This window comes from Hyperoodon ampullatus, assembly GCF_949752795.1.
Source record: "Hyperoodon ampullatus genome assembly, chromosome: 14".
Lineage (NCBI taxonomy): Eukaryota > Metazoa > Chordata > Mammalia > Artiodactyla > Ziphiidae > Hyperoodon > Hyperoodon ampullatus.
In genome coordinates this window covers 53,184,315-53,200,972 of record NC_136927.1, presented here as the reverse complement: position 1 = coordinate 53,200,972, position 16,658 = coordinate 53,184,315, and the positions used below count along the sequence as shown (strand labels likewise).

The 16,658-nt window shown below is 58.7% G+C and overlaps 3 protein-coding genes across 4 annotated transcripts; 1 reads left to right on the top strand and 2 right to left on the bottom strand.

The window, feature by feature from the left end:
• Positions 1 to 1,870: 1,870 nt before the first annotated feature.
• On the bottom strand, positions 1,871 to 3,529 carry SAP25 (Sin3A associated protein 25). Of its 2 annotated transcripts, none has more exons than XM_079719948.1 (6): positions 3,240 to 3,529; positions 2,929 to 3,029; positions 2,731 to 2,837; positions 2,488 to 2,635; positions 2,314 to 2,411; positions 1,871 to 2,231 (listed from the first exon to the last, which is right to left on the bottom strand). In XM_079719948.1, the coding sequence occupies exons 1-6, from the start codon at positions 3,383 to 3,385 to the stop codon at positions 1,938 to 1,940; spliced, it is 894 nt and encodes a 297-aa protein (XP_079576074.1). In that variant the 5' UTR covers positions 3,386 to 3,529; the 3' UTR covers positions 1,871 to 1,937. The 2 variants fall into 2 exon arrangements, with proteins under 2 accessions (XP_079576074.1, XP_079576075.1); XM_079719949.1 differs by having other exon boundaries at positions 2,731 to 2,820; positions 3,240 to 3,265.
• Positions 3,530 to 4,476: 947 nt separating this feature from the next.
• LRCH4 (leucine rich repeats and calponin homology domain containing 4) lies at positions 4,477 to 16,349 on the bottom strand (the record flags this gene model as incomplete). Its single annotated transcript, XM_079719807.1, has 18 exons — positions 4,477 to 5,100; positions 5,423 to 5,500; positions 5,593 to 5,730; positions 5,902 to 5,987; positions 6,210 to 6,293; positions 6,422 to 6,525; positions 6,619 to 6,687; positions 6,799 to 6,915; positions 7,024 to 7,085; positions 7,194 to 7,270; positions 7,368 to 7,458; positions 7,705 to 7,804; positions 7,945 to 8,060; positions 8,180 to 8,316; positions 11,960 to 12,065; positions 12,261 to 12,387; positions 12,516 to 12,660; positions 16,130 to 16,349. The coding sequence occupies 18 exons, from the start codon at positions 16,347 to 16,349 to the stop codon at positions 4,903 to 4,905; spliced, it is 2,055 nt and encodes a 684-aa protein (XP_079575933.1). The 3' UTR covers positions 4,477 to 4,902.
• On the top strand, positions 8,902 to 9,465 carry LOC307063522 (dihydrofolate reductase-like; the record flags this gene model as incomplete). The annotated part of the gene is made up of 1 exon (XM_079719718.1): positions 8,902 to 9,465. The coding sequence occupies one exon, from the start codon at positions 8,902 to 8,904 to the stop codon at positions 9,463 to 9,465; it is 564 nt and encodes a 187-aa protein (XP_079575844.1).
• Positions 16,350 to 16,658: the final 309 nt, after the last annotated feature.

The following is a 16,658-nucleotide window of genomic DNA, read 5'->3' as shown; positions in this document are numbered from 1 at the left end:
AAGCTCCAGGGCCTCCCTGCCATCTCCGCCGCCGGCCCTGCGCTTGTCCCTGCTCAGCGTGCGCCGCTGTGGCCATGCCGACGCTTTCTTCTTCCTGGAGCTTGGCCGCTCGGCACCCACGGGTCCCGGGGAGCTGTGGCTACAGGCGCCCGACGCCGTCGTGGCCCAAAGCATTCACGAGACTGTCCTGGCCGCCATGAAACGAATCGGGGACAGTGGTGCCGGTGGCAGGGCTGAGCCACTGCCAAGAAAGCCCCCGATGAGCGCCTCCACACCCTCTGTCCCCCAATCTTATGAGACCCCAGCCTCTGCGGCCCAATCAAGCGGCCTGTACCGTCGGGGGCGCCTGAGTGAGAGAAGCGAGCAAGCAACCCTCAAGACCCTGGCCAGGCTGGGGGCGGCAGCCTCACACCCCGAGGGGTTGGAGCTGGGCGGGGTCTACATAACCAAGGGAGCCAGGAGTGACTATGAGCCCATGGGGGGCGGCCAAGCCAGTGGCTACGTGGTGATGGCAACCCCGGGCCTTCCTGCCTCAGCCAAAGCCGCTTCCCGCCAGCTGCTCCAGGATGGAGGGGTCACTGAATATGTGTCCATGAGCCTCTGTGCGCCACGGTCCTTTCCCTCGAGCTTCTTGCCTCTTTCCTACAGGCCTGGGGCCGGGGAGCCTGGACCCGGGCTCCAAGGCCCTCGTCTAGGCGTGGGAGACGACTGGGGACCCGCAGGGGCTCAGCGCTGCTTGCAGCCGCCGTCAGAGTTAGCCGGGGAGTACGTGTGCCTTGAGTACGCGGCCGCCGACTACATAGTTATGGGCACTGACATCCCCGAGCCCCCGGAAGGCGGCCTCAACTACGTAGACCTGGACCTGGTCCCTCCCCTGGAGGTGCGAGGCGACGCCCACACAGCTATACACACATCGAGTTCCAGAACCTCGGGCAGGCCCCGGTGAGGAGACCCCCGTGGCCCCTGGGTATAGCTGATAGATGGACAGACAGACGGGAGTGGAGGAAGAAAAAAAGGGCAAAGTTAAGAATGCCTTCCCGCCCACCCCCCTGAACCCCACAAACCCCTTCCGCCCGATGGAGAGGTTCTACAGCTCAGATGTCCCCTAGGACGTGTGACCAGCAGAAGCGCTGAGCTGCCCCTTAGGACGGGCTGCCTAAGGGCTCCGCCCCTTCCAACTGTGGCGCCTGGGAAGTCTTCGGGAGGAGGTTCCCCAAGAAGTTGGATTCTTTTAAGGGAGAAAATTCTAGAACTCTTCCCCCCTTAAAACAAAACCCCTACAAATTTCTGGACCTTCTCAGCCAAAGCCCTGACCCTGTTTCCCCACAGAGTTCCTGCAGCATCGCTCCAGAGTCTCAAGTCAGCCTTGGCCCCGCAACCTGCCTCCAGTGATGATGACCAAGAAGACAGAGATCTGCCCCTCCCCCCGCCACACACACACCTGCTGTGCTGGCCTGGTGTCGGCTGAACTCCTGGGACCCCAGAGCAAGAAGGATGAGAGCAACAGGTATCTTACACTAGTGCCCTCCCAAAGTGATGACACCCCCTACCCACTACTTTGCCTTTCCCAACACCAGCTATGTGCTCACACAATTCTCCTTCTCCCCGGCCTGGCAGAACTGATAAGAGTCCTTGCTTCTGATATACTTAATCTAGTCTAGGAGACTATACTGTGCACCCCACCCCCATTAAAGTTTCCCTGCTGGGTGAGCCTGGAAAAGTCTTAGGTCCATGGATTCCCCTGCCCGACTGTAGGGGGAATGAGTAACAAGGATCTGAGGGGTGAGCAACCAAAGCCGTGGTGGGAGAAGAGACCCCATCCCTGCCTCCACGCCCCACTCTGCTATCTGCCACAAGGAGCCTGTTTGCAAACCAACAGTTTTATTGTCAACAGAACCTGCCTGGGGAAGTAGGGGGCCCGCTCTCCCCCAGAGGGGCTATGGACCTTGGCTGTCTGGGGCCCGTGGGAGAGATGGGTCCGTGCAGTGAGAACAGCTCTGGCCACCACTGGCACCTGGGTGGTCAGAGGCAGGGTCTGGGGGGCCAGCAGGGGGCATGGGAGCCCCCGGGGGGCTGGGTCTTGGCTCCCCCTGGCTCATCTGAAGGAGGCCACTGAGGGCGATCAGCTCAGGCCCACTGAGCCAGGCGGTGGAGCAGCCAGAGGACCGAGTGGGGAGGACCCAGGGGGACATGACTGGGGGTGGGAGCAGCAGCTTCAGAGAGCCCATCACCTGAGGAGAGAGGAGAGGCAAGTGTCTCCTCCCGAGCCCTGCGTGAAGGCTGGGGTGAGGCCAGGGCAGGAAGAGTGCTCACCTGCTGACGGGCCTGAGACAGGTACAGGGGAACACGCTGCCCACGGGGCAGCAGATGGTCAGAAAGAAAGACAGCTTCACGGCACATCACCGGGAACCCTGGGGAGGAGAAGCTGCTAGGGTGGCAAGCGCTGCACTGGTTCTCCGCGGAGTCTGAGGGGACCAAGGGCCGTACCTGCATCCCTGGGCGCCTGCTCTCCACTCTGACGTCCTGCTAGACTGGGCCTGAGGCCTCTGCCTGAGGCTGCCTCATACAGAGAGCAGAATGAGGGATGGCGCAAGGTCCGGCCTGAGAAGGAGGTGCCTGACTCACAGCTGAGCCCCTGTGGAGGGACGGGAAAGATTCCTGGAGCTTCAGCCCCCTCCCAAGGCATCCCTGCCCCACCCGAGGCTGGTGCCACAGGTACCCACAACTCACCCACACCAGCCGAGGTCCCGGTTTAGCCTCACAGTTGGGGTGCCATGGCGCCAGCAGGGTCATCCTTGACGGGGCCACCTCGCAGGTCATCTGGGGGGACAGGGGAACTGGGCGGGGGGAGGACTTGAAGAGATTAAAATCGGCTCAGGAGTCGGTAAAAGGGTCTTGGGGGTAAAGATGGCAAGACCCTGTACCTACCTGGGGTTCCGGGTGACCGCTCGGCAGCCAGGCCTGGGGGCGGCCGAGGCAGCAGCTGCTCTTTCCGGGTCCAGTTAGGCCTTTGGGACCAGGGCTGAGGACTGGGAGGGGGCGGTACTGAGATGCTTCGGTCACAGCCTCCCGCAATCACCTCCCCGCTCCAAGTCTGAATACTTCCAAGGCAGGGCCAAGGGTACCCGGTGCGGGGAGACTGGTCATACCCATTCTTCGCTACTAGGGACAACTGAGATCTTCTCACACTGTGGGCCCCCGTCGGGTTTCGCCCAAGTACCGCCGGCAGAGCCCCTCACCTGTCCTGTGGGGTTGTTCTTGGCTCCCGCAGGGATTCCTCTCCAGAGTCCCAGGCCTGGCCGGGGTCGCTGCCCGTCGAGGGGCCTTGTTCCTCGGGCGCCTGCTCCTCACCCGCGCCCCACCGCCGGGGGGTCCCGGGCAACATGCCGCGTCCAGGGGTAGGGCAGGTCAGGGCCCCGCGCCGCCCGCCTGGCACCTCCCGGCTCCCACTCGGGCGCAGCTTCCCTCAGCGGCCCGCGCTGCCCCGCGCGCCCAGCTTGCGGCCCACCTCGCAGGGCTTCGCGGCGCAGGCGTCCAGCGCGTTTCCGGGCCACGTGGCGCACGGTCCCGCCGGGATCCCGCGAGCGCCCCCTGGCGGCGCGGACGGCGGGGCCACACGGAAGGGTGAAAACGGCCAGAGGGAACTGCGGCGCCCGGGCGTAGAGGCTACCCCGTCCCCGACACGCACCGCTCTCGTTCGCAGACACACACACAGCTGAGGGGCAACCTAGAGGGCTTCCGGCTTCCGTTTATTGCACGTGACACAACACCCAGCCCCCAGTCTTCCATCCCAGACCCTCGACCACGCCCAGAGGCGGCCTCGCGCCTTGCTGGGCCAGCCTGCTTCCAAGCTCCCGGGCAGACAGGTGCCTGAGGCACAGGGCCAGGCCCGAGGCCGCCCTCACCAGTCCTCGCTAGAGAGCAGAGCCCAGGTGTGACTGTCTTCTCTGTTCCTGGGGTTCCCGCCGGGTCGGGCCCCTGCACCCCGACCTCAACCCCTAAGGCCGTTCCAGCAGTGCATGGATGACAGCAGCGATGTAGGGGAGGCCCCTTCCCGGGGCCCCCTCCTCTTCCAGGATGTGGTGGGGCTGGCACAGGGACTCCTAGGGGGAGGGGCCCAGGTTAAGTTCCCCTTGTCACCTCCTCTTCTCAGCTGTAGGGTGGGAGACACCCTAAAGGAGCCTGGGCAAAGGAAGCTGACAGAATGTAGCAGGCAAGGGTCAAGGGCACCCTGGATGTGGCTTGGGGACAAATGAGATGCAAGGAAGCTGCCAGAGGATAACAGAAGGGAGATGACACAGGGGGCCAAGACTCAGAGGGAAGGACAGACCTGCCATTTCCAGAGGGAAGTGCTGGAGTAGGCAAGCTGGCACATAGAGCCCAGGGGACACGGCCAGGGATGGGCCCCCGGCACAGCAGGAGCAGACGCAAACACACACACACATACACACACACACACACACACACACAGGCAGCCACGGTCTGTACAATTTATACAAGAGACAGAGACCCAGCCTGGGCCCCTGCATCCCCTACAAATATAGAGTTCTCTCTACAAAATATAGATAATTTAGCCCCCTATAGCAGCTGGGGGGGGGGGATGGTGCAAGGAGGAAGGTTAAGACCCACCCTCTAGGGAAGCAGAGGGCAGGGCAGGGAAAGGACTTAAAAGGCACCATCAGCACTGAGAAGGGAGGGGCTACAGGAGGGTGGCCAGAGGCTGGGGGCCCAGGGTCTGGGGGCACCAGAGTGGGGCCTCTGAGGTCAGTGTTTATGAGGGGAGGGGGGTTCACTAGTGTCTTTGGTAGGGGCTGAAGGCACCACCGGTGGGGAAGGGGGTTTGCACAGGAGTCTTATAAATAGAAGTAGGGCAAGGGGGTAGGGGTGGGGTGACTTCAGGTCCTAGGAACCCAGGAGCCGAGTGTAGACGACACAGAGCAGCAGCATGAGGACCACGTAGAAGAGGATGAAGCCTCCCAGACCAGAGGGGGGCCAGAGGGGCGGGGGGGACCTGCCCCCCGCCCGCTTCACAGCCTCCAGGGTGGTCCACAGCCCCTGGGCAGTGCCCTGGAGGAGATCCGAGGGGGAGCACAGGTCAGCCTGGGAAGGGAGAGTAGGACAGATGGACAAGGACAAAGGACAAAAGACGTCAGCAGCAGCAGCAGCAGCAGCAAGACAATCCTTCCCACCCCCTGCCCTCACGTGCCAGGGCCAGAGCCACGCCAACATGCAGAGTGCAGGGAAGGGAGGCATGCAGGGGAGACATGCGGGACAGGGGCTGGCGGATGTGCTTCCTGCTGAGAAGCAGACACCCCCCGTGAATGGAACCCTGCCATCCATGCAGGGTGCCCCGCTGAGCCCAGGACACTGCACCCTTTGTAGAAGAGACCAGCCCTGGGCCCCTGAGAACACACCCCCTTACCTCAGGCACCCCCATTTTTCGACAAGCTTCTAAGAAACTCTCCACATTCTTCCGAGACTTGAGGGCACTGAGTTTTGGCTGGGGGTGGGTAAGAAAGGAAAAAGGGAGTAAGGGGGAAGCCCCAGGAGTCCCCGTCCCAACCCCTACTTCCTGCCTGGGCCCCAACTGACCACAGCAGGTGAGGGCACATGAATGAAGGGCACGGAGCGGGGCCGCAGCTGGTTGGCCAGCTGACAGAGGATGACCCCATTGGCTAGAGCCTCTGCCAGGTCCTCGGGCAGGGGCCGCTGCAGCTGGGACTCAAGCACCTGGGAGGCAGGGGAAGGAGGGGGAGAGGTCAGGGTCAGCAGGGAACGCCCTCCTGCCCCTTCCGTCTCAGGGGAGGTACCAGGGTAGGCAAAGAGGCTGTTGAGGGAAGCCGGGAACCTCCAGGCACCACGCGGAGCCCAGGCTCCACCCACGCAGATCCCACCTCATACCTGGCGCAGCTGAGCCATCACCTCCTTTTCGTCCAAAAGCTGGGGGGATCGCCGAGGTCTCAAGACAGAGTCCGGTGATGAAGGGCCTGGAGAGAGAGGAGGGTGTGGGGCCGCCTCCACTACGCACCATCGACTTTGTAGCCCGGTCGCAGGGTCTGGCACCCACATCGCCTGCCTCTGCGCTTGTGGGATTTTCAACACAATGGGACAACTGACCAGAGAACTCCCACGCCAGAAGGGACGGCCCCAGCGCCGGGGTTAGTGCTGGATTAGCACCGGGTTAGTACTGGGGAGGAGGGAAGACCCACCTGAGCTGCTCTGAGAGGAAGAACGGAAGAGGAAGCTGTTTGGTCTCTGAATGGAGCTGAGCGGCCGGGGAGCAGGTGTGGTCGCTGGGGGCCGGAGCCAGGGGGCAGGAGAAGCATCCCCTCAGTGTCCTACTCCTCCCTCAGGCCACCAGGTCTCAACACCCCCCTCACCTACACAGGCCCGCACCCTCCTCCCAGCGCCGCCGTCCCACCTGGTCCCGCTGTAGGAAGGGGCTCCTGGGAGGTGGAGGCGGGGGTGGGAGCACCCTGCCCCCCCGAGGCTCCCAGCTGGGTGGCATTGGACTTGGGCGTGCCGCTGAGGAGAGACAGAAGGGGAGTCGAGGGGATGCTCAGGGGAAGGGCGTGTAGGGCGAGGCCCGAGGGAGGCGGGGTCCAGGAGGACACATACTTGTAGGTGGCCTGAGCGGACGAGGCGGCAGCAACCCCGCCAGGAGCCCTGACCCCCAGCTTCGGAAAACTAGGAAATGAAGGTGTGGGGTCAGCAGTGCCAGGCGGGGCTCCGCCAACCCCGAGAGGCAGGGAAGCTCAGGAGGCCTCACCGCCAGGGCAGCTGCTCCCACGCCCACACCTGTCCTTCCTTGGGGAACCCCACACTCCACTCTGCTGCTGCTGCCGCCGCTCGCGCTCCTGCCACAGCTGCAAGGTGTCTGGGCGCCGCCTCTCCTCCCCTGCCGGCTCCTCCCGCCTGCGGGGCAGAGGCAGGATGAGAGGTGGAGCAGGGCTGGAGGAGAGGACAGGGGGGTGGGGCGATGCAGTAAAGGGAGGAGGCGCCGCCTCAGGTGGCTCCGGGTACCTGCTGCTTGGTGCCCTCTCCCCATCCCCTGCCACAGGGCTCGATTCTGGTGGCCGCTGCTCCTGAAGAAAGAACAGCAGAGGGGCTGAGGGGGTTCCCCGAGCCTGCGCTGGCTCCCCTCCTCCAGCTCTCTCATGGTGGATGGACAGGCGGACGCGGGCTCCCCTCACCTCGCCAGCACCTCGCTCTTCGTCCTCCCCAGGGACGTGGCTGTCGATGAAGTCAACCTGCTCAGGGTCTCCGTCAGCTGGAGAGAGCAGTGCGCATCAGCGAGCCAATGCGGGCGCTTAGGCCCTCGTCCATGCCCCACCCCCCGGCCCCTAGCCCGTGATCCCACTACACACCAGAACCATCCTCCCTCCGCTCCCTGGGTCCCCGAGGCTCCCGGGCCAGCTCTGAGATCCGGAACGACAACTCGGAAAATTCATCCGTTGACTGTAAATGCAGAAATGCAGAGATAGGAGACAGCCTCTCTGGAGTCCCAGGGCCCATGGAGTTCAGGGCCCCGGGCTCTGCCGCTGAGCCAGCCCTTCCCCGCGAGATACTTGGGCGAGCGAAGGAAGAGGACTCCAGCCATCACCAGTCACTCTGAGCTTTAGAGGTAGCAGGCGAAGGGTCCCGGCTCAGGGGTTCTCCCCTGGGGCTGAGATCTCCCATGATCCTTGGAAAGGAGGCCCTTACCTCATTTCCAGACCACCTCTTGCTGCCACTGTCAACGCTGTGGAAGCCTGAGTCCAGCCCTCCGTCATACCGACGTCCCGGAAACAAGTCCTCAGCGGGGCTGGGGCCAGCCAGGGAGAGCTGGTCAGCCCCATTCTGGGCAGCAACCCCGTCATCCGCCCTCCGGAAACCATGGGGTCCTTGGTGCTAGGAAGGGGTTTAAGTATCCAGGGGCTTCCCTCCTTCCCACTTGGAACTTACCAGGGGCTGAAACTCGGGGGCCGGGAAGGGGCCAGGTCCCCCAGTGCAGACCCCCCGCGCCGCCCAGCCTCTGCTGACAAATACTTGAAGATGTGAAGTTTCCCCTTCAGGCAGATCTAGGTGTGGAGGCACATGGCAGGTAGTTAGGGGAAGAGAGGGGGGCCTCCCAGATCCTGCTTGGCTACCAAAGGGACCTATGCCCCCAACTCCTGCCCATTCTCGGGCCCGTCCTCACCTGGGCAGGCGGGCTTTGCAGGGGGTTGCTGTCCAGCAAAATGACCTGCAGGTGCCTGAGGCGGCAGAAGGAGACCGGGATGCGGGAGACACGGTTACAGGAGAAATCCAGGCGGACAAGAGGAAGGTCTCCCAGCTCTGGCGGTGGGTGAGGGAAGAGTTAGAAGCATGCCCCGGGGCGGGGCCTTGTGCTCACTTCCTCTGCCCCCTGCTCTGGCTGGTGGGTCACCCCTGGGGCCACTGCGCCTCCACCCTGGTTGGCTGAGGGCGCTCCCCAGGACCCACCTCCCTGCTCCTCTTCCCGCTCAGACCAACTTCCGCTGCTGCCCACCCCACGTGCTTCCCTTGTCCTCCCACCCCACTGCCGCTTCCTCCTTCTCAAGTGTCCATCACGAGGCCCAAACCAAACTGTGCCACCGCGTTGCTCAAAAGCCTTCCAGGATCTGCAGGCGGGGCTGCTGCGGGTGAGCGGGCTGCACCCTGCACAAAGGCACGGGGAGAGGGGGCTGCTGCGACCGTACAGCGCTCCACTAGCCAAGCCCTGGCCCACCCGCAGGAGAGGGTACCCTTCTCCACTTCTCAGAAAGGCACAGCTGGATTAGTGGTGCCCCGAGACACAGAATAAGAATAAAAATCACTGCTCTGAAAAATTTCGCGCCAAGCTGGCAGGTAATCCCCGTGTCAGTATGACATGCTAGCTCGGAAGTGTTTTCTGCCGCTATCATGGTTCGTCCGCTAAACTGCATCGTCACTGTGTCCCAGAACATGGGCATCGGCAAGAACGGGGACCTGCCCTGGCCCTCGCTCAGGAACGAATACAGGTATTTCCAAAGAATGACCACAACCTCTTCAGTAGAAGGTAAACAGAATTCGGTGACTATGGGTAGGAAAACCTGGTTCTTCATTCCAGAGAAGAATCGACCTTTAAAGGACAGAATTAATATAGTTCTCAGTAGAGAACTCAAGGAACCTCCACAGGGAGCTCATTTTCTTGCCAGAAGTCTGGATGATGCCTTAAAACTTATTGAGCAACCAGAATTAACAAATAAAGTGGACATGGTCTGGATAGTGGGAGGCAGTTCTGTTTATAAGGAAGCCATGAACAAGCCAGGCCATCTTAGACTATTTGTGACAAGGATCATGCAGGAATTTGAAAGTGACACATTTTTTCCAGAAATTGATTTGGAAAAATATAAACTTATCCCAGAATATCCAGGTGTTCCTTCTGATGTCCAGGAGGAGAAAGGCATTAAGTACAAATTTGAAGTATATGAAAAGAACAATTAATGTGAAAGTGTTTTCTGATCTATTTCAAGCCTCCTCCTCCCCCCGAAAAAATTATGTATTTTTTGTTGTAGAGACTTTTGTTGACTTTAGATCTATACATAATTATTTCTAAGCAAAGTACTTTTATTCCCCATTAATCTTAACTAGACCGTATCAGATACCATTTGTGAAACATTTCTTGCTGTAACTTCCTGAATGCCCATCAAGAGTCAAGAATAGGTGACCAGCACTTGCCTAGGGCAGAATATCTACCAAGACAGCCCAAAGTGGAAGAGTGCCCTGGCAGCATGAGTTGAAACCAGAGCCTATAGAGCTAGGAGCTAGGCAGATGGGTCCAAGGTCAGAAATGGATTATAAACAGAAGAGCCAGCATTCAGTTATTAAAATTAGATCAAAAGAGGGACTGTGAATTACTTTATATCACACTTCTGAAAAAAATTCTCTTCACTCAGACCAGGAGTCAGTAAGTTGAAAAATCCAGGATATTCCACAGGGATAGTAAAGACGCAGGTACGAGACTACCTTTTTGGTGGTTAAAGGAGAAGGTCTGAGACCTTAAAAAACTTTGTTTCTGATCTTCAGTGAGATTGTATGGGATGTTACAATGATAGAACAAGAATTGGCTGCTTTTTACAAAAAAGAATAATACCAAGCATAATGGCTAAAATTAAAAATTCAAAGAGGTAATAAATTGAGAATGAATATTGCTAGAAACCAAAATTAGCAAGTCAGAAACTAAACTTCACAGAACTAAAAAATGAAAATTAAAACATGTTTTACCCAACACGTTAGCAAAAATTCAGATTAAGTACCCCCAAAAAATAGCATTTTCTGCCTTATAAATTGGTACAACCTTTTTAGAGTGTAAGTTAGCAACATCAATTAAAATTCAAAATATTCTGGGTTTGGACCCAGAACTTCCACTTCTAGGAATTAATCCTGAACAAAGAAATGAACCCAAGAGTATTTGTTGCAACTTTTTTTTTCAAACTTGGAAACAGCCCAAATGTTGATTAATAAGAAATAACTAACCAATATGTCTATAAAATGTAACATCTACAGCAGTTAAAAAGAATGAAGTACTGACAGGAAAATGCCAAAAATTGCTAAGTAAAAGAAGGAAATTGTGTATAATACTCAAAATGTTTAATAAATGTTCATGTGTGGGAAAAAGCAAAAAAAAAAGAAAAAATCACTGCTCTCTGGTCAAGCACCGCTCCCCGGTTAAGGAGTTCATAATCTGGCTCCACCCATGTCTCGCACCTCGCTGCCCACCCTCACACCATATCAGACAACCCTCCACCCCCTTTGCTCTGGGCTTCTCCACATGCTGTCTGCTCAGGTAGGAGAACCCCATTTTTCTGTCCATGCATCTTTCAAGGTTCAGCTCAAGGGTCATTTCTTCTATGAAATCTTTCTAAACACTAGGTTGGAATTTATCACTCCTTCCTCTGGGCCCCCAGGGCATTTTGCTGGGGTCTCTTTTATGGCCCAGAGAGAGCCCTGATTAAATGCTTATTTGTACCCCTACTGTCTTAGAAGGAAAGAAGGAGTTGGAGGGAGCCTAGAGAAAATGGATGGCCACCCGACTCCCCTCTCTTGTTCTTCAAAACCATGGGTAGCATGGCCCCAGCCTTCCCACCTAGCCCTGGCTTGCCTTTCTAACCACGTCTGTGCTGGACCTCCGTGCTTTACACACAGGGTTGCTTCTGCCTGGGTTGCAGAAGGATGGAGAACTCTCCTTCAAAGGTCAGCTCCTGCTGCACCTCTGGGCTGACTGAGGTCTTCCCCAGGTCCCTGAGCAGAGCCACACGGCTCCCTCTAGCCCCTACGGCGCTAAGTTTCCTGTTCTAGCGCCTCCCTCTGCTTGTCTCTCCCCATTAAGCCATTAAATCTTAAGAGTTGGCCCCAGATCTGAGTGACATCACTCACATCTACCTGTTTCCCCACCTAAAACACAGGAAACACACACACACAACAATGCTGGCTGAATAAAGGAAGGTGTGCCTGCTTTGGAGCAAAGGCTATCAAGTGTCGGGTGCATCACAATTAGCTCATTAAAATGGGGTTGCCTGAGCTCCAGCTCACTGGTTCAGAATCTCTGGGGAGGCAGCACAGGACCTCACCTGACTCAGGTTTTGAGAGCTTCATGGGCGCTAAATGGTGACACTGGGTGACCTTGAGGGCTCCTCTTGACTGTGAAATTCTACAGGGTGCCGATGCACTCCCCACTCCCCTTCCTGTACCTTTCCCCACATTGTCAAGCACAGCTAATAACCCATGCCTTGCCAGCCTCAGAGGGTTGCTGGTCAAGAGCAAAGAAAATAGTTTACAGTGTGTCTCATACATTGCAAAACCCTGGGCAACTAAGGCATTATTTTTCCTTGAAGATTCCTTGTCTGTGACTCCTCCAAGGTAGATGCACACACACACGCACACGCACGCACACGCACACACACACCCTCACACCCGTCCAGTTCTTCCTTTTCCTCACCATCAGGCAGGGCGCTGAGCTGGTTCCTCCGGACATTGAGATCCCGCAGGGAAGGGAGACCACACAGCTCCGCGGGGAGAGATGGCAACTCATTGCTGCTCACATCCTAGAATGAAGAAAGAAGTAGCGAAGGAGCCACAGACCCCGAGCATCAGAAACTACCTCCTGGACCTGGCCACCTGCTTTAGTCTCCGCTTTTCCCCTAGGGCGCATCCCTCCTTTCCCTGCCCTCCCCCGCCCCCCAAAGATCCCTAGTGCCTGGCTCATCAGTCCCTCTTGCCACCCTGCTCCCTGTCCTCACAAGCTGTCGCAGGCTCCCCAGGGCGCTGATGTCGGGAGGTAGGGCCCCCAGTTTGTTGTTGCTGACGATGAGCACTCGCAGGGGCAGCTGGCAGATGTAGGGCGGCAGCGATGACAGCTGGTTTCGGCTGTGGGAGGGAGGAGGGCAGTGGGCTCACCCTCCAGGCATGGCGCTGTCCTTTCAGGGTCACCAGGAGGGTCACTCAGGATGCCGAGAAGGACCACCCCCTACCCTCCGGTGGCCCTGCCTCCCTACCTGAGGTTGAGGTAGGTGAGAGCTGTGAGATTCCCCAAGGCTGGGTTCAGGCATCTCAGACAATTGTGGTAGAGACTCAGACCCTCCAGGGACACCAGCTGGCACGCTGCCTCTGGCACCTCGGGGAACCGGTTCCGGGACAGGTCTAGAGGAAGCAAGTGTCAGGGGAGAGCTTGCAAAGACCCAGCCCTGGACAGGAAGACCTTGAACTTCCCCAGAGCCAAGGAATCAGACCTATAAACCTGGACCCTCTAGAGCGAGAAGAAAGCCTTCCGTAACCTGGAGCCCATTCCAAGCATAGCCAGAGCGGCAAAGGGAAGGCAAAGGCCTTGGGGTCACTGGGCTGGAGAAGCCTAGACTTGGGGGAGGGGGGCGAGCCATGAACACCATCTTCAAACACACAAATGCAGGGCTATCCTGTAAGAGTGGCTAGATTCTATAACTCTTGTGGTTTCTGTTCTGTGATGCCTCGAGAGGTGGAAGGCAAAGGTCATAGGAGAAGGTTGGTGCTCCAAAGGAACTAGCAAGGTGATGGGCTGGGAGGTTCAAGGTAAGGATATGAACAACCCCTGGGGGACACGACCAAGAAAGCTCATCCCTCCTAGGCGCCCTGTCTCCCAACCTCTACCTATTTTCCACCAAGGGTTATTATAGCCTGGCTCTAGAGACCTGACACTGGCCACCGGTTTTTCACCAGCCCCTGGGATCAGCAAGCCAGGTCCAAGGGACTATGAAGTTACAGATCCAAGGACCTGGAGGGAAAGGCAAGTGGACCAAGCCAGAGGTGGGAGGTGGAGTCCCAGGCACACCTTCCTCAGAGCTGGCCTCCTTCCTGCCCTCTTCCAGTCTCAACGGCCTGCTTCTACTTCCTCTCTCGCTGACCCGGACTTCAGACCAGCTCCTTTGCCTGTGTCTTGGGCACGGGCGAGGAGTGGAGAGGGTGGAAAGGACGGGAGAGTCTACTACCATCCTTTTATCTCAACCAGCGGCTTGCTAGACCAGTGCAAGGCGTCCAGCACGGGGTTCCTGCCAGTCTGGAGGCTCTCACTGCTTAGACGGCTACAAGCCCGGGTCTCTGCTCCCTCTGCCCAGCCTGTATTGGGAGGGGCCCAGGGCCTGCCGGGGAAGTCCCAGGGAACAGAGCTTGGGTGAGCTTCTTAGAGGGCCCTCTCCACGGAGGGTCAAGCAAAAGCCGAGGGGAGGGGAAGCAGGGGTATATCCCCCAAGGAAATGAGTCTTGTGACAGGAAATGAAGTAGAAATAATCTGTCAAGTTCTGTCTCTGGGCCCTGTGTTTACCAGGGCGGACGACAGCCTGACGCCCCAGGAACCCTCTCTGCTCCCAGCCCTGGCGTGCACAGAAAAAAGACCTGTCACAGAAGAAGACAGTTCCAGAGAGGGTGGGAGGATGAGATGCAGTCCTCCCGCCCTCCCCCTCCACCTGCCCGCTTTCTCTGCATCCACAAATGTGTGTGCTGCACGCGCATGTGGATGAGGGGGGTGGAGGGCATGTTGTGATGGGGTGAGCCAGGGAGCAGGGGCAAAAGCTCAGAGTGAGCGAGCGGAAGGGAGCGGGGCTGGAGGAGCGGTGCACAGGAGGCACAGGATGTGGTCTGTGAAAGAATGAGCTGCACTTCTCTTTTGTGAGAGCAGCCCTTCCCCCCACCTCAGGATTCATCCTACTATCAGGGCCCCGGACCGAGTCCAAGGGACAGCAGGGACCTGCGCACAGCACACGTGCAAGGAAAACGCTGGTTCAGAAAGAGCTGCGGAAGCAGAAGAGGTTCCACACGATTCAGTCAGCGGAGCTGAAGTTTTTAGTCCGTCAGGGTTGAAGGGCAAGGAAGTGTGGAGAGCAGGGTATGGGCAACAGACTGGGTTCCTGTCACTTCCTCTTTCCACCCCTAGCTACAGGCACCCTGCTTGGGGAGAGGGGCCGGAGGAGAGAGTTCTGGACGAGAGAGACCCACCTGGCCTAGAACCTGGGCCCTGAAAGGACTGAGGCTTCCTGTGTGGAGAGCAGGGTAGAGAGGGGTTCTCAGGAAGCTGGGATTGTCCCGCTTTCCCAGGAGAACGGGCTGCACCCTGAGCCGGAATGCTGGGGGAGGAGGCGGAGGGGGGGAGCTGGGAGGGGGCCCGGGAGGTCTTGGGAGTTTTCCCCAGTAGTCCACTCACACAGACAGAGCCCTAAGGAAGTAAAGAATAACATTTGGTCTTTGTCAAAAAACAAGCAAGGGGGAGGGGAAAGGGAACAGACGGCAAGTGTCACACAGCTGCTGAGGTCAGTCTGGAGCTGGGCGGGTTAGGCGGCTCGGGGAGACTGAGAGGGACAGCAGTGGCTCCCGGGCGCCCTGAACTCACTCGCCGCACAGTGGGCGAGTGAGTTTACCTAGCAACCCAAGACAAGGGGAGTGGTTTCAACTGGTTCTCGCCAGAACAGTCGAGGAAACAGTGTGTGTCAGCGCCCACTAGGGTGTTTGCAGGTGAGCAGGCACCTGCTAGGGGGGCAGTGCAGTCCCAGGGCAGTGTCATCAGGGGGACACTCTCATCCAGCCCCAAGTCCCACCCTGGGCTCGGCTGGGGTGGGGCATTGGGAATGCAGTCCTCCACCCGTCTCGCAATCCCCACCCCCCAGCTGCCAGCCCAAGGTCAGAGTCTGCCTCCTGAGCAGCTGAGGCCTCACTTGTCACAGTGGAGTCTCTGCACCCTACCATCAACAGACACCAGGGTGGAGGGAGCATGATTACAGGGATCCTATGGGTGGGGGACTAGGAAGGACAGTTGGACCGTCTCTAGCTTCCCAGCACTCCTAGCTGGGAGATAAGATTTCCTTCCTTTCAGCAACTGCCTCAAGTCCCTCCCCCGTGGGGAAAGCAGAAACTGAAATGGGAATTCTAGGGTCTCTGTGAGATCACAGGCTCCACAGTGACCTGACACACGCAAGAGGGAGGAGTCGCCGCAGATAAAGGAGTCAGGGAAAATAGGAGGAAGAGCTCGCGGAGAAAAGAGTTGGGGGAGGAGGGAGATTTGCTTTTTTCCCACAGGCTGGCTGGGGGAATAGTGGAGAGAGTCAGTGGCCTTAGGGGGCGAGACTACAGGCAAAGGAAACATAAACTTGGGCCTGTCAGGGGCAAACGCATGGAAGCGGGGGCCTGGGGCTGTTCTTATCTTGGTGGAACAGGGGAAAGAGTTGGAGACGAAGTGGAGAAAGAGAAAGGAGTCATTGGGGGTGGGGGGGCTCGTGAGGGCTGCTTTATGGAACGATCAGAACTGAGGTTGAAGAGATCACGCAAATGAGCCAAGCAGGTGAGGGGCAGGACCATTCTACAGGTGCGCAGATATGCAAATAAAGAGAAGCGGGGCGGGGTAGGGGGGCGCTCACGACGCTCGGCCAGAGATTCTAGAGTGTTCCGTGCAAACGAGAAAAGCGCTCATTGTCTAGTAGTTCTTAAAGTGGGGAAGGGGTGGTAGCAGACTTATGCAAATCAGCAGAATCTAGAACTCCGACGGCCAGGTGATGGGGCGGGCCAGACTCCCGGGCCCGGGAAGCAACAAGCGAGGGGCGGGGCTATGCAAATGAGGGTCCCGGCCGGGCTCGGAGCCGGGTGCACTCACCAGCCTGGGTGATGTCTGACAGGTCGTAGCTGCGGGCCGCGCCCCGGGGGAAGTGCTTCAAACGCCGGTTAGACAGGTTCAGGGTCCCGGTGGCCACGGCCTCCTCTAGGGCCCGCTCTGCACTGCGGCTCCCGGGCAGACCCGGAGACCCTGGAACGGAGGTCGTGGCCGCCGCCTCCTCACTCCCGGCGGCGAGAGGGGCCGCTACCGCCGCCGCCATCCGCTCCCGGCGGCTCCCGCTGCCTGACTGACGGGACGGGCCGTCCCTCCTTGCCCCTCCCCCTCCTCGGAGCCGCCGTAGTCGCTTCCAGGGGGAGGAAGCGGGCTCGGGGACCCGACGGACCAATTGGGATCCCGAGACGCGTAGGAAGTGGCTAATCAGAACCCGCCGGCGGGGTGGAGACTCCGGCGCTGGAGTGAGGCGAGAGAAGGGAGGGGGACTAGAATAGAGTGCTCGCCAACTGCCTACTCTCCAGGCCGGCCCGCCCCGCGCAGCCACATCCAGTCAAAAATCTCAGGAGTGGAGATG